This window comes from Alosa pseudoharengus, unplaced genomic scaffold (assembly GCF_046254945.1).
Source record: "Alosa pseudoharengus isolate Yale_2024_CS ecotype anadromous, Long Island Sound unplaced genomic scaffold, YU_APseudo_1.1 YU_APseudo_1.1_scf_10, whole genome shotgun sequence".
NCBI classification, from domain to species: Eukaryota; Metazoa; Chordata; class Actinopteri; order Clupeiformes; family Clupeidae; genus Alosa; species Alosa pseudoharengus.
In genome coordinates this window covers 18,863,135-18,878,134 of record NW_027468565.1, presented here as the reverse complement: position 1 = coordinate 18,878,134, position 15,000 = coordinate 18,863,135, and the positions used below count along the sequence as shown (strand labels likewise).

Genomic DNA, 15,000 nt, shown 5'->3' with positions numbered 1-15,000 from the left:
ACGCTGGGGTCATTAGCATCCGGAACCGCCGCTGCCGTGGCGACCGTGCTGCCGAGAGCCCCACCGAGAGCAGCAGCATCACCGGCAGCAGTAGTAGCAGCAGCAGCAGCAGCACCAGGGTGAGATGTGCCTCTGGCCCAGTGAGAGAGAGAGAGAGGGGGGGAGTGAGGGATAAAGAGGGGAAGGCAGGAAGAGCGAGAGTGTGAAAGGGAGAGAGAGAGGGAGATAAAAAGATACAGAGATATGGAGAAAAGGAAACAATACAGGTAGGGAGAGAGGGAGAAAAGAGGAACAGAGAGAGGGAGAAAAGAGATATGGAGATAAAGGGGAAGAAGAGAGGGGGAGAAGAGAATGACAAAGGAAAGTAGAGGGAGGCTGGGGAGTGGGAAAGGAAAAGAGAGAGAGAGCACGAGAGAGAGAGCGAGAGAAAAAAAAACATTCTCTGCACCTCTTTCTCTTTGTTAATATGTTTGTTTGTATTTGAGCCTGTCTGTCTGGCTACCCAAGTCCTTCCTGTCTGTCTGGCTACCCAAGTCCTTCCTGTCTGTCTGACTGCCTGTCCTTCCTGTCTGTCTGACTACCGGAGTCCTGCCTGTCTCTCCGATGTGTGTTGTTGCCAGGGCCGTCGCCAGCCGATTTTGCCGGGGCTTCAGCCCCGAAAGTTTTGAGTGTAGCCCCGAATTTGCAAAGTTGACTATCAAATATGAAACCATTATTTGGATCGTGCATTGAAACTGTGAGATGAGATGGACCTATTTATCAAATATAAAAGCAGGACACGGGTTTCCTCTCACTCTCCTTTATGCAGCAGATCTTACTTGAACGTTACCTTACCATAAAACATAATTTGAAACGTAGGCTACTTAGAGCGCACGCACGCATTTGAGAGAGAGAGAGAGAGGAATCAGTCAGTTCCAGGCTTGGGCATATCATTGTTTGCATTTCCTATTTAGTATAAGAAAGTTATAAGGAAATCATAAAGGCAACAAGGACAAGGAGGTGTTGGAGTTATGCTGTTGTGTCATCATTTAGGCCACAAGTTCAGGTTTGTTATCAGCCTGCCCTGCACTCACTCGCCTACAGTTTGGAGCTGGCCAAACAGTGCTGGCCTATCTAGGCTACTCAGGTAGGCTACTTTGCCTTTGTAGAATCGAATTAGTGAGTCTACAATGATTCGTTCTCCTTAAGCTTAGCATAACATGAACCATATGATGCATCTTGCTATTTAAAAAGCCACTTTGCTAGGTGGCTATAGGCTATATTGTTAGTTTTTTTTATAGCAAACAGAAATGTCAAGATAGCAACATGTCATTACATCCTTTCATTGTCAAAATATTAGTGTCCATAATATGCAATCAAGGTGGCACAAATGAGGCTAGAGTCAGTGGTTAATATTAAAGTGAGCAGGAAGGGCAGGCAAAATGGGAATTATGGGAATCGTTTAGACTCTATGGGCTAAGCCCCGAATGTTTTCAACTGCTGGCAACGGCCCTGGCTGTTGCATTTTTGTCTCACTCTCAATTTGTCTCCATCTTGCACTGTACCTCAGTTCTGTCTCTCTCTCTCTCTCACTTCTCTCTGTCTGTCTTTCTACTTTTCATTTAATACTTACTCTCGTCCGTCTCCCACCCTCCCTCTCTCTCTCCCTCCCTCCATCTCTCTCTCTCTCCCACCCTCCCTCTCTCTCTCTCTTTCTCTCTCTCTCTCCCGACTGTCACTGCTCTTGAGTCTTGCTCCTCTCCTATCCCCACGGTTTCCACCCACATAAAACGCTTACATCTACGAATTAAATTTTTATCAATCATCTACTGTAATCTTTGTTCTCCCGAAGAAAAAGAAGAGATTGCTGCAGGAGTGCTAACAATGGCACTTATTTTAGAGCAGGGACAGCCAGATATGAGGTGTGTGTGTGTGTGTGTGTGTGTGTGTGTGTGTGTGTGTGTGTGTGTGTGTGTGTGCGTGTGTGTGTGTGTGTGTGTGGGACGTGGAAAGGCGGGGGAGAGGAGAAAAACACCTAGTTAGCCAGCCGTACCACTGCACTCGGGGTGCTTGCGTGTATTTAGCCTGCTTGCACAACAGCCAATTTACTGGCCAGTGACCTTGTGGACCAAAAGGGTCCCTCAACCACAGGTGACCGCAGGGATTTGGAGGGATCCCCCCGATGCCTGCCCGGCTTATGCTCTCATCCCCCGAAATGACACTGAGACCTGGACCCGGGCCTGGAGGGGATAAAGCCACTCTTCCACAGGGGGGACTAAATTGCGGCTCCCGTCTCCAGGCTTAGTGACCAGAAGTTTGGGCTGGACAAGGAGCTTGCGCTGGGCAGGGCAAGGGGACGAGGGAAATGGCCAAATGTTGATGTTGTTGCTTCTGAAATCAGAGCAGGAGGGACAATGCGTTGGAGGAAAAACCAAACCTGACAAAAATATGATCTAGCCACGAACAAAATGAGAAACATGGGTGCCTATTTTACTGAGTGGCTCTAAGGATGTATGAGACAGGGACAGGGAATAAGGCACACAGCTCAGGGAAGTGTGTGTGTGTGTGTGTGTGTGTGTGTGTGTGTGTGTGTGTGCGCGTTAGTTCTGCTACTATCATCTATCTTGAGGGTGTCAGAGCTATCACCAGAGTCCAATTTATAACAGGCCATCATGAAACACAGACGGCAGAGAACACCACCATTATGACCTCCTCCAGTGCCCCATCCAATCTCATCTGGCCAGCAAGTCAGCTCTTTAAACGGCAGCGGCTCATTCGGGGCAAAAAGTAGCATAAGAACGAGCTTTTCCCACCTTTTGCTATAAAAACACTTCACCCCCTCCCACCACCACCATCACACCGCCTCCACAGCCGACTGTTAACGTCGGCAAGCAATTCCATTACCCGCCATTAACGAGGCCTGGCTTTTGTGTGCGCTATCAGAGAGAAGGGCTACAGCACAGCGAAGTGTACAGGCTCGATTCGACGCGCCCGTTTTATGCCCGCTGCGCCGAGTCAAGCCCTGCTGCCTGCCAGCGCTGCCCTCGCTGTCTGTAATGGTGCTGGCAGAGCCTCCTGTCCTCCTCCCATGCCCACCCGTGCCACCCCCAACCCCCCCAACCCCCCAGCACCCAGAGCAGGTGGAGAAAATTAAGACACAGCTCGTGCCTCCGCTTGGGCGCCAGCGCCAATCGTTTCACTGGCATGAGACGCGGCGCCATGCCTGCCAGGGTAGTGTTGCCACTCGAGCTGTCTGTCTGTCTCACACTCTCTCTGTATCTCTCTCTCTCTCATTCTACCTCTCTCTCTCTTCTGCTATCTCTTCCATTCTCTCTATTTCTCTTCCTCCATTTGAATCTCTCTCTCTCTCATTCTACCTCTCTCTCTTCTATCTCTTCCATTCTCTCTATTTCTCTTCCTCCATTTGAATCTCTCTCTCTCTCATTCTACCTCTCTCTTCTGCTATCTCCTCCATTCTCTCTATTTCTCTTTCTCCTTTTGAATCTGTCCCTTTCTCATCTGCTCTCTTTCCTCTTGTCTTTCTTTTTTACTCTTTCTCGCCCATTCTACTGCTTTCCCTTCCAATGTCCACTTCTCTCCATCCCTCTCGCCCTCGCTCTCTCTCTCACACACACACACACACACTTCTTACAAGGCCAGCTCTGGTAGTGGGCAGTGTCTCTGTCCATCGCTTTTCCAGCTGAATGAAAGAAACATGAGGCTTTATGAAGTGAGCCGCATGAGAGGCAGAAACCCTGAGGACCAAAAGACCTCCAAGGAGAAAGCAGAGGAAAAATCTCTAATATAAAATGGATAAAGGTGATTTATTGACTAATACCTCCTGCTAAATATACTTTTCATGTTTTATTTCTAACGGTCTCATCTCATCTCTCTCCCCCACATTGGGTTTCCTCTCGTACCTTTCTACTGTTGCACTTCCTCTTCCTCTCCTCTCCCTCTCTCTATCTCCTCTCACTTTCCTCACATTCCCTCTTCCTTTCTTTTTCCAGTCTCATCCCCTTCTCTCTCTCTCTCACTCTCTCTCTCTGTTGACTCTCTCCATTCATCCTGCTCTCTTCTCTCTTTCTCTGATTTCCTCTCTCTCATTCTGCTCACATATGTCCTCCATGCTTGCCGGTTTGGGCCGGAGTAGCGCAGATGCAGCTATTTGATTTGTAAAACACGATGCTCCATAACTGAGTGCTTTATTATTAATGGCCTGGAGAGCCGTGTCCAGGGGAGACCACTCAGCCCCCCCCCCCCCTTCTCCTGCATCTGGTTCCATTGCCGCCACCACTGCACATGCTCAGTGTGAGGGGCAGCCTCGCTCCCCCGCCAAGGGCTTCATGCAAGTCCAACTCCAAACCTGCTGCTCAAGAGGCTTCATCTATTAGGGGACAAGCACTGGTCCCACCCAGCAAAAGAGTCTCATCTTGTTCCCAATCATGTTGTGTGTATGTGTGTGTATTTGTGTGTGTGTGTGTGTTTGTGTGTGTATGAGTGAGTGTAAGTGTGAGAGAGAGAAAATGAGAGCAGCTGTTTGTGAGTGAGTGTGTGTGTGTGTGTGTGTGTGTGTGTGTGTGTGTGTGTGTGTGTGTGTGTGTGTGTGTGTGTGTGTGTGTGTGTGTGTGTGTGTGTGTGTGTGTGTGTGTGTGTGTGTGATTGAGTAAGTGAGACTTGGATAGTGAGAACCAGAGAAAAAGGGTAAAACCAAAACCTGCCCATAGAGAAAGGAAAGTTACAAAAAGGGGCAGAGGGTAGGAGAGGTACTCTGAGAGAGAGAGAGAGAAAGACGCACTCAGAGAGAGAGAGTACTAGATTGGACAAACATCCCACTGAATCCCTACATGCAGAATTTATTAGAAACATTCTTAGAGTCCAAAGGAAAACACCAACAAATGCATGCAGATTTAGGCAGATTCCCATTGGCATTAAATATACAAAAAAGATCTTTAAAATTCTGGATCCACCTAAATTCTAGTGACGAGAACACCATACAGTTTCAAGCATACAAAACCCAAGAGGTCAGCCCTAAAACCAGTCCCCTTTGCCAGTTGGTTCTGAAGTTAACTAATACTCTAACCCATCGATCTCAGACCAGCACTGCTTTTCAAAATCAGATCAAAGTAAAACAAATTATGAATCAAAGTAAGAATAAGTATCTGGAACATTGGGATGATCAAACAAAATCACAATCCAAATTTGAATGTTACTTGTCACTAAAACGAGATTATGAATTGGCAGAGTACCTCTCCACCGTCAGAGATACAAAGCAGAGACAGATTCTTACCAAGTACAGGCTAAGTGACCACAGCCTTGCCATAGAGAAAGGCTGGTACAAAAAATAATGGCTTCCCAAAGAACAGCGGCTCTGTGGTCACTGTATGACTGGTGAGGTTGAAACAGAGATGCACTTTCTCCTATACTGTCCAAAGTTTGAACAGATTAGAAAAAGATATTTTTCTCAAATAAAATTCCACATTTTAGCTCCCTTAAAGACTGTGATAAATTGGCCCACCTGCTAGGAGAAGGATTGACTGCTCCGCTGGCCGCAAAATACGTTACAGCTTGCCACGACATGAGGGACAGTGAGTCGGACACTTTGCCACAATGCCCGACCTAATGTCTGTAATTAATCCAATGTATTATAATGTGTATGCTGCCCGTGTGTGTGTGTGTGTGTGTGTGTGTGTGTGTGTGTCTGTGTGTGTGTGTGTGTGTGTGTGTGTGTGTGTGTGTGTGTGTGGAAAAAGAGAGAAAGTGAGTGTATATACACAATTCTTTATGTTACTGTTTCCTGTATGCTGTCAATGTTCTAATTGTTATGCTGTTTTAATTGTGCTTTGGCAACACTGTACTCACTTACAGTCATGCTAATAAAGCAACCTCGAATGGAACTGAATTGAGAGAGGCTGTGAGAGGCACTCTGAGAGAGAGAGAGAAAGAGAGAGAAAGACGCACTCTGAGAGAGAGAGAGAAAGAGAGAGAAAGACGCACTCTGAGAGAGAGAGAGAAAGAGAGAGAAAGACGCACTCTGAGAGAGAGAGAGAGAGGCTGTGAGAGGGACTCTGAGAGAGAGAGAGAAAGAGAGAGAAAGACGCACTCTGAGAGAGAGAGAGAAAGAGAGAGAAAGACGCACTCTGAGAGAGAGAGAGAGAGGCTGTGAGAGGGACTCTGAGAGAGAGAGAGAAAGAGAGAGAAAGACGCACTCTGAGAGAGAGAGAGGCTGTGAGAGGGACTCTGAAAGAGAGAGAGAGGCTGTGAGAGGGACTGTGGGTGAAAAAAGATTGCAGTAGTGGAAGAAAAGAGTGAGTGCATCTCCCAGAAGGCACCTGTGTGATCATTTTCAAAAAGAAGTGCCTTTTCTTCTCTGACATTCACACACACACCCGTCTCACTGAGAACATGACACAATGACAGGATCTTTATAGACAGATGACAGGCTCGGGTCTGTGAGGTCTGTGATTCCACAAGAAACTAAATCCTCCTTCTTACTCAACCACGTAATGGTTGTGCGAGCCCATCATCTCTCCCCCACTTGAAGCTGCTGTTTTCTGCACCCTCCACTGATCACCATTTGCCATGATTGCATTGGATTTGTAAGGGAAACACATTGTTGTTTGCGGGCAGTTCCATCTGGTCTCTCCTGTGCAGAATGTAGCGTTTGTGATGGTGGACACCTTGCGATCCCCCCCCCCCCCACACACACACACACACACACACCACCGTTCATTCTACTCCCCACGGGGGACCCTTAATGCATTATGCATACCAGTGTGATTGATTAAGTGAGCATTTGGGAGACATGAAAACACCTCTACAATGCATTTTCAGATGCCACAAACAGACATCAATGACTGATTTTAATTTGAAAGGTGTAACTACTTATTGATTGGTGTCACAGAAACTTACCAGAAGTTTGGGGATTATTATCATATCAAACATAAGGGATGATCCTTTCATAGCTGCGTTGCTTGATTCCATAAAGGACAATTTATACTCCAGAAGAATGATATGTTATGCATTTTTCAATCATTTAAATCCGTATGATTTTGTAAACGACCTACAAGTCTTAACCAGTACTTTTTGTATGGAGAACACATGGGGTCAAAATGGGATTTAGAGTTTGAAAAGGGCTCTGCACAACAGTACGCTGTAGAAAAGTCCTCAGAAGGATTATATAAGAGCCAGCTGACATAGAGGTCTATAACACAAGACTTTTAGAGATTTCTGGATGATCTTTAGAGATAGCTGTATGAGGGGCAGAAGAGCCAGAAGGCACTTGATTGGATCGTTTTGGTGTTTTCATGTTTGAAGTCAAAAGAGAGACCAATAATTGGAAGAAGCCAGGACTCACCATAGCTCCTACAATCTCTGAACCACACAAAGACCTTACATGAACTTGAAAACTGTTCAAATTTTTTTTAGTTATTTGAGCTGAAAAGACATAATGCCCTAACAGCTTACATAAACACTGACACTTACAAGGACCCTTTGTAACCTTTGAACCATGATTATGACTATGATTCTGTGTAAACTCTGGCATACTTATTCATTTAGCAGTTTACACTGCAGTGAAAATACAGAGCTTAAAGAAGACAATTCCCGTGCCTGAATCTATTGGAAATGAAGCAGTCATATATTATTACCTACTGTTTTGAGTTCTTAGATGGCCTGGCCCATGCCTGGCACAGTGCCTGAGAACTTGAAGCCCTGTTTATATCATCACACCCAATTAAACTTCCACACGTAGACGCTGGGTGACCTTTCTGTGACCTCTAACGTCTGGGACCTCACCATGTATCCAGGGGCGCATATGCAGGCGCCGGTGATGCCGTGGCAGTCCGCCCCGTTGGCGCACTGGCACGGGTCATTGCAGTCCTCGCCATGGTAACCGGGAGGGCAGGTCTCGTTGCAGTAGAGGCCAGTCCACCCAGCGGCACAAGAACACTCACCGGACAGTGGGTGGCAGCTGAGAAAGAAAGAAAGAGAGAGAGAGAGAGAGAGAGCTCAATTTAAATTAGTTTTTTTATTGACATGACATAAACAATGTCGTCAAAGGACAAATAAAAGCAAAACAACAATCATTATTTCATGGTTACTTTCAGCACACACCTTTGTAATAGAGAGACACAGAGAAGAGGAGAGAGAGGAAGTCAAGGGAAGAGAGTGAGCTACAGAGAATGTCACAGAAAGAGAGAGTGAGCTACAGAGTGTTAAAGGAAGAGTGAGCTACAGAGAATGTCACAGGAAGAGAGTGAGCTACAGAGTGTCACAGGAGTGACAGAGAGAGAGACTCACACAGACACACAGAGAGAGAGAGAGACTCACACACACACACATACACACACACACCATGACGTGGGCAATGAGCCAAATCCAAAACAACACACTCTTGTGAACTTCGACACACAGCCTGACAGCCATCCAGCCATCCATCCCAGCGTGTGAGCGTGCGTGTCCGTGCGTGCGTGTGTGTGTGTGTGCGTGAGCGTGTGTGTCCGTGCGTGCGTGTGTGTGTGTGTGCTACTATGGCTCGCAGATTGATGCCGCGTCCTCTCTCCCTCCTTCACACTGTAATGAGCTCTACAGTTACTAGCGCCCAACTTGCCCGAGTCTGGGGCATTAACATTGCATTAGGCCTGAACGCGGCCGAGCAATAATGCATGAGGAGAGGGTCGCCGTAAAGAGCAAGCGATTGGCTTTGGCCGAGCTGCACGGCACTCAGGATTCGCCTCACAAGTCAAACGAAGTCAAGCGAATTCTGGGAGCGTCTCCTTCATATGCACCTGAGCTGTCAGTGCTTAATCACCGGCCCCTGCTCTGCTGTTGAACAGAGTAATGCTGGTGCTGCTGTTGTCTTTTATGCAGATGTCGTCTTGGTGTTACAATGAGAGCTACTTTCAATCTAGCAACTGTAGAGTCCATGTTCAACTATGAGATGCTTTCACCCTTGCAGATGTACTATCAGTCTTTAACTGTGAGCTGCTTTCATCTTTGCAGGTGTAGTTTCCGTATTAAACTGTGAGCTTGTTTCACCCTCGCAGGTAGAGTTTCCATATTAAACTGTGAGCTTGTTTCACACTACCCCCTTCCTCCCAGGGCTGGGGAACAGGAAGGGCCGGGGGGGGGGGGGGGGGTGTTATTACACTGTCTGCCATCTGACCACTGTAAATATTCAATTATACTGAAGGTGTTCGCCGGGTCATACAAGACTGACTCTAGAGTTTCAAGGGTGCTTGAGTAACTGCTGTTAGTTTTATTTGAGTGTGTGTGAGTGTCTGTTTAAAGGACACACATTCAAGTGTGTGAGTGGTACCTCAACCATATTGATAGTATTTCTGTAGCACTGTACTTGTCAGTTCATTTGGAGTGAGCTTTTTTTTACCTGGCCATATTGTGACAGCATAACGTTACTATAGTGATGGTGTTGTCTAGTGCAGCACCAAATATGAATTGTAACTGAACTGTAATGTAAATAATTCAGGAAATTATATTTTATTTAACTTTTTCACAGTTAACAAACTTTAACACATTTTTGGATATTTGCTCAGTTTTGGTTGTTTTGCTTTTGCTTGGCTCTGCATAGCAAATAGGCATCACACACACACACACACACACACACACGCACGCACGCACACACACACACACACGCACACACACACGCACACACACACTGTGAGACACTTTGGAGAAGCGTCTAACACAACTAGTGGCCCTCTGGTATGATGGCGGTGCAGGGTGTGAAGGTGGTGGTGGTGTTGCTACACTACCTGATGGTGTTGGTGGTGTTGCAGGGGCAGTACTTATCGCAGATGAGCCCGTAGAGTCCCGGCGGGCAGAACCGGTCCTGGCAGTGCGGCCCTTTGAAGCCGGTATCGCACAGGCAGGCACCGTTGATGTGGTAGCACTTGGCACCGTTCTGGCAGTCGCAGTGCAGGCCACACTGAGGACCGTAGGTGCCAACTGGGCATTCCTCTTGGCACCTGAGCAGCAGAGATACGCAGGGTGAAAGAGAAGAGAGAGAGAGAGAGAGCGAGAGAGAGAGAGAGAGAGGGGGGGGGGTAAGATATTGGGAGGGAGAAAGAGGAGTGAGGGGAGGGAGAGAGAGAGGAATAGAGGAAGGGAGGGAGAGAGAGAGTGAAAGGGAGTGAGGAAGAGAGATAAACAGAAAAAAGCAGAAGAGAGTGAGCAGGATTAAGAGGTGGGAGAGAGAGAGATAGAGGGAAAGAAAGAAGGAGAAGGGTGAGACAGACAGGGAGAGAGAGAGAGAATGAGAGAGGAAGAGAGGAAGAAGGGAAGACAGGAGGGGAAGAAATGAAGACAGATGAAGAATGACACAACAAACAAGGATGACAGACAGAGAGAGGGAGGGAGAGAGAGAGAGAGAGAGAGAGAGACACGTTCTGTGTCACTGAAGCAGAAGAGTCTTCCTTTCAAACAGTGGAGTAAATGTTTGAGCAGAATGTTGACCTTGATAATGAGACGTGGCCCAGAATGCACTGCTGTCTGCCACAGGAGTGGGAGGGGGTGGAGCGCGAACATTAAGAGAACACCAGCGTGGGTCGTTATCTACTGAGTCTCGCTAATCAAAGGGTCAAAGGTCAACAGACTGGGCTAATACCCCCCCACCCCCACACACTCTACTTTAAGATCCCTGAGCCAGATGAAACACACAGACACACACACACAGACACAGACACACGCACACGCACACACATACATACATACACACACACACACACACACACACACACACACACACACACTCTCTCTATCTCTCTCTCTCTCTCACTCTCTCTCACTCACACACACACTCTGCATTCATCATCACCCTGAGCAAACCAAGGTGAGACACATACACACACAGAACACAATAACACACACACACACACAGAACACAATGACATACACACCCTCACACACACACATCCTCTCAACTCAACACCAACCATTGTGCAAAAGCACAGTGAGTGCATCATCATGAACTCCAGCGTGTGTGATTAGCTGATTACCTGAGCAGAATGGCAAAGACACTTAAGCAGAGGATTTTTCTGTTCCTACAGGAAGTGAAATCTACACACATGGCAGGCTATCAATCTCAAGTGTCTGGCACAGCCATTATGAGCTAGATAAATAGCTTAATTAAATTATAAAATGGACTAGTTATGTTTCATGTTGAAATTACATTGGCTGCGGCGGCGTCTGGAGACTCCAGCGTTATTATACGGGCCAGGCATAGGTGGGGGCTAATACAATCTCAGATTATACCTGCTAGGTTAATTCTCCTGTCATGGATAAAATGAATGAGGGCAATTTAGGGTATTTTTTTTGGAGGGGAGACAGCGTGACAGAGAGAAAGAGAGAGAGAGAGAGAGAGAAAGAGAGACGGAGGCTCAGGAAGTGTTTTGATCCCTCTGACGATCACTTAAACTCGACTAATAAACCTGGGGCCGTTCCGCTCTGTTGCTGGACGAGACGAGGCGAAATGAAGAGATCCCTGGATCTCCTCCGACTCCTAATAAAACTCCATTAGATGTAATTAATGGTGCGCTGCTATCTAAACCAGTACGGCGCTCCGACATGGGGGTGAGCGGGTGGAGCAAGCGGATGGAGCAGGGAGGTGGAGCGAGGTGGAGTGGGGGCAGAGGGAGACAAAAGCCCTGGTGTCACAAACAGGATTTAATAACCTAGACAGCCAGCGTAATGCTCACCAGGACATTAGTGAGGGAGAATGTGTGGCCAGGGAGGAGGGGTTGAACGAGGTGTGTGTGTGTGTGTGCCTGTGTGTGTGTGTGTGTGTGTGTGTGTGTGTGTGTAATGCTCTGTTTACTAGCCCTATTTAGAGAGAGGCGGTGGGTGGGCAGGATTTGCCTGCATTGTTATAGTAAAAGCACAGGGTGTCAGCTAAAGCAGGCTTTCTGCAGCTACCGCTCCACTGAACCAGCATGATCCCCTATCAAAAATAACGCACAGCACAAGTTCAGCACAACAAGCTACACTTCCAGAAGAAAAACTACAAATGGACAAGCACTGCACATTAGAAAAAGCATTTGTCTCACTTTGGTTTTTCATATGCTATAACTCCCTAAGAAACAATAACAGAAAAATATACACTCTAATTTTCTCTTTCCCTCAATACATTTAGAACTAGATATTTAGGGAAGTTAATACTTGTTTTTATTTTTAAGGCTTTAGATGCCAGTCATTGGAAACCATATGGGCTCTAATTTGGAACGGTAACATGCCCCTCCGACCAGGCTTCAGCATTGTGATCCACAGAGCGAAAACCAGCTGTGATATCAGTGCTAGCTAATGTAGGCCTACTGACACAATGCAGGGCGCCATCAAGCACAAATGGGTTGAGCAATTAGTAACGTTTCTGCGTGGATACACTCGAGCACTCAAGCCTTGTGCTGACCGACCCACGTAGGGCCGTGCATGTGGTGTTAGATTAACTAAATGATTTTGCCCAGTAAGTAATGACCTTTAAAGCAACACCAAAGAGTTTTTTGTACCTTAAAATAATGTTTCCAAAATTGTTTCAGTGGTTCATTAACTTGTAACAGGGTGAACGGCACATCTGCATTCGCCTTGCGGCCCTCTATCGGCTATAACCGCACTATGTAAGTTTGCCAGATCGGGTAGCGGATCTGCCGTTCGATGGAATGAGACATAAGAAACTACAAATTTGACTTGCATGATGTCGCAATACATCATACTTTCATAAAATCATGCATCATGGGCAGCCGTAGCCTACTGGTTAGCGCTTCGGACATGGAACCGGAGGGTTGCCGGTTCGAACCCCGACCAGTAGGAAGCGGCTGAAGTGCCCTTGAGCAAGGCACCTAATCCCTCACTGCTCCCCGAGCACCGCTGTTGTTGCAGGCAGCTCACTGCGCCGGGATTAGTGTGTGCTTCACCTCACTGTGTGTACACTGTGTGCTGTGTGTTTCACTAATTCACGGATTGGGATAAATGCAGAGACCAAATTTCCCTCACAGGATCAAAAGAATATATATACTTATATACTTATAACATATTCTACCTTGTCTGTGGACATCGTTATTTGCAAAGCCGGAGCTGGATAAACAAATAGCGTGCGTGCGACAAAGGAAAAGTTCTTTGGTGTTGCTTTAACTGGTACAGGACCACTTGCCATACTGCTCACCATATAAATAAGAGCACTCATGCTTTTACCCCCATATATTTCCTGAAGATGTTGCAAAAAGACATTTGATACACTGTCCCTCATATTCGGTCTCAAGTCATTTTGATATGTGATACACCGTCCCCCATATTCAGCCCCAAGTAATTTTGATATTTGTCGGCTTTTTGATGCTTTGCGTTTCATATGTTTATTCTGCCGTCACTTTTGATCATTAATGATTTCTTCTCCATGTTCTTTACTCCAGTCATTATCTGTGTTCTGCCCATGACTTCCTGTCCATGACAAAAGCCTCCACTTACCTGCTACCGCTGTAGCCTGCCATGCATTCGCACTGGCCCGTGATGTGGTCACATAGCCCGCCATTGCGGCACGAACATTCCTTGGCACAATTGATGCCGTACTTGCCAAACGGGCACGGCTGGGCACACACGGAACCCTGTGGACCAATTTAGAGACGGGGCGCGTCAGTATTAGCTTTAGCAATGGGGGTAGGGGGCAGGGGGGTGTCTGAGGGGGAGGGAGGGGGGCAGTGGGGGGTTGCAAGCTAATCCTTACAAATCCTATGGAAAGCATTAATGCTTGCCCTGCCTCTTTAAGCGTTTAAAGAGGGTTTAAAGCGAGTCTAAGAGAGATGCAAGTCAGGCTGTGAAAACTTCACAACGGCTGTTTTAATGAGGATGACTTCAGTGGGACTTTGGGGATGTTTGGAGGAAGACAGAAAGACAGACTCCCCCATGTCCCCCCTCACGCCTCTCCCGGGCTGTCCATCTATCTCGCCCACCCAGCTGGACCTCACTAACACACACGGACACACACTCCTCTCATACACACTGACACACATCCAGCGTATATCCTCTGTCCTTCCTACTCCCTCTTCTCCTCTAGTTTTCTTTATCGCTCCCTCGTTTTCCTCCTCCTCCTCTTTCTCCTCCTCATATCTCCTCCCAGCTTTTACCCTCTACATGTCCCTGCACTGAGAACCCCCCCCCCCCGCTTCACACACTCACAATCCTCTTGTTCATTCTCTCTCTAACTTCTTACTATATCCCCATTCCTCTCTTGTGTTAAATGTTTTACATTTTCTTTGTCTTCATTCCTTCAATAATGGCTTCCTTTTCTCTTTTGATGGTCTTTTACTGATAAATTCGCTCCTGCTATTAAACTATTTTATGTCCATCTCTAATTGTGCTTTGCTCTCTCTCTCTCTCTCTTTCACTGTCTCCATGTGCCTTTCTCTCTCACTCTCCCCTCCTTTCTTCTCCTGTCTATTTCTCACTTCTGTCACTCTTTCCATCTACCCCCCCCCTCTCTCTCTGTCCTATCATCCATCTGGTGTGGTAAGATCCCTCTGTGGTGATATGGTGGGCCTCTCTGCTCCTGTTGTCTTTTTTGCTGAGGAAGATTCCTATGGGACTGAAATCACCTGGACATATGAAGTGGTAAGAGCTGTTGGGCTCCTCTACACGCTTCACAAATGTGCTTCCTGCTTCCTTTCAAATGTCCTGCAGCACAGGGAACACTGAGCACCCTTTCCAAAAGGACTGGGGATAAGTAGCACAATAATACTGTAATCACGGAGCCTTAAGAGGAGTTGGATTCAAGGTAAAGTCCCCCCCCCCTCTCTCGTTCTGTCTGTCGTACCGTCCAGCCGGCGGGGCAGGAGCACTCTCCGGTGATGTGGTGGCAGGTTCCTCCATTCTGACAGGGACAACGCTGCTCACACTGTGGCCCATGGCTGCCAGAGGGACACCGCTCTCCACAGCTAGAAACACACACATGCACACACACATGCACGCACGCATGCACGCACGCATGCACGCACGCACGCACAGACGCACGCACGCACACAC

The 15,000-nt window shown here is 47.2% G+C and overlaps 1 protein-coding gene across 1 annotated transcript in view; it reads right to left on the bottom strand.

Moving 5' to 3' along the window:
* The window catches only part of megf11 (multiple EGF-like-domains 11), a 152,754-nt gene that overhangs the window by 76,794 nt on the left and 60,960 nt on the right, over window positions 1-15,000 (bottom strand). Inside the window, exons 4-7 of the mRNA XM_076266581.1 lie at window positions 14,792-14,912; window positions 13,450-13,586; window positions 9,753-9,965; window positions 7,777-7,951 (exon numbers count right to left, since the gene is read on the bottom strand). Coding sequence (XP_076122696.1) covers window positions 7,777-7,951; window positions 9,753-9,965; window positions 13,450-13,586; window positions 14,792-14,912 — 646 coding nt within the window. The remainder of the gene's footprint in view (window positions 1-7,776; window positions 7,952-9,752; window positions 9,966-13,449; window positions 13,587-14,791; window positions 14,913-15,000) is intronic.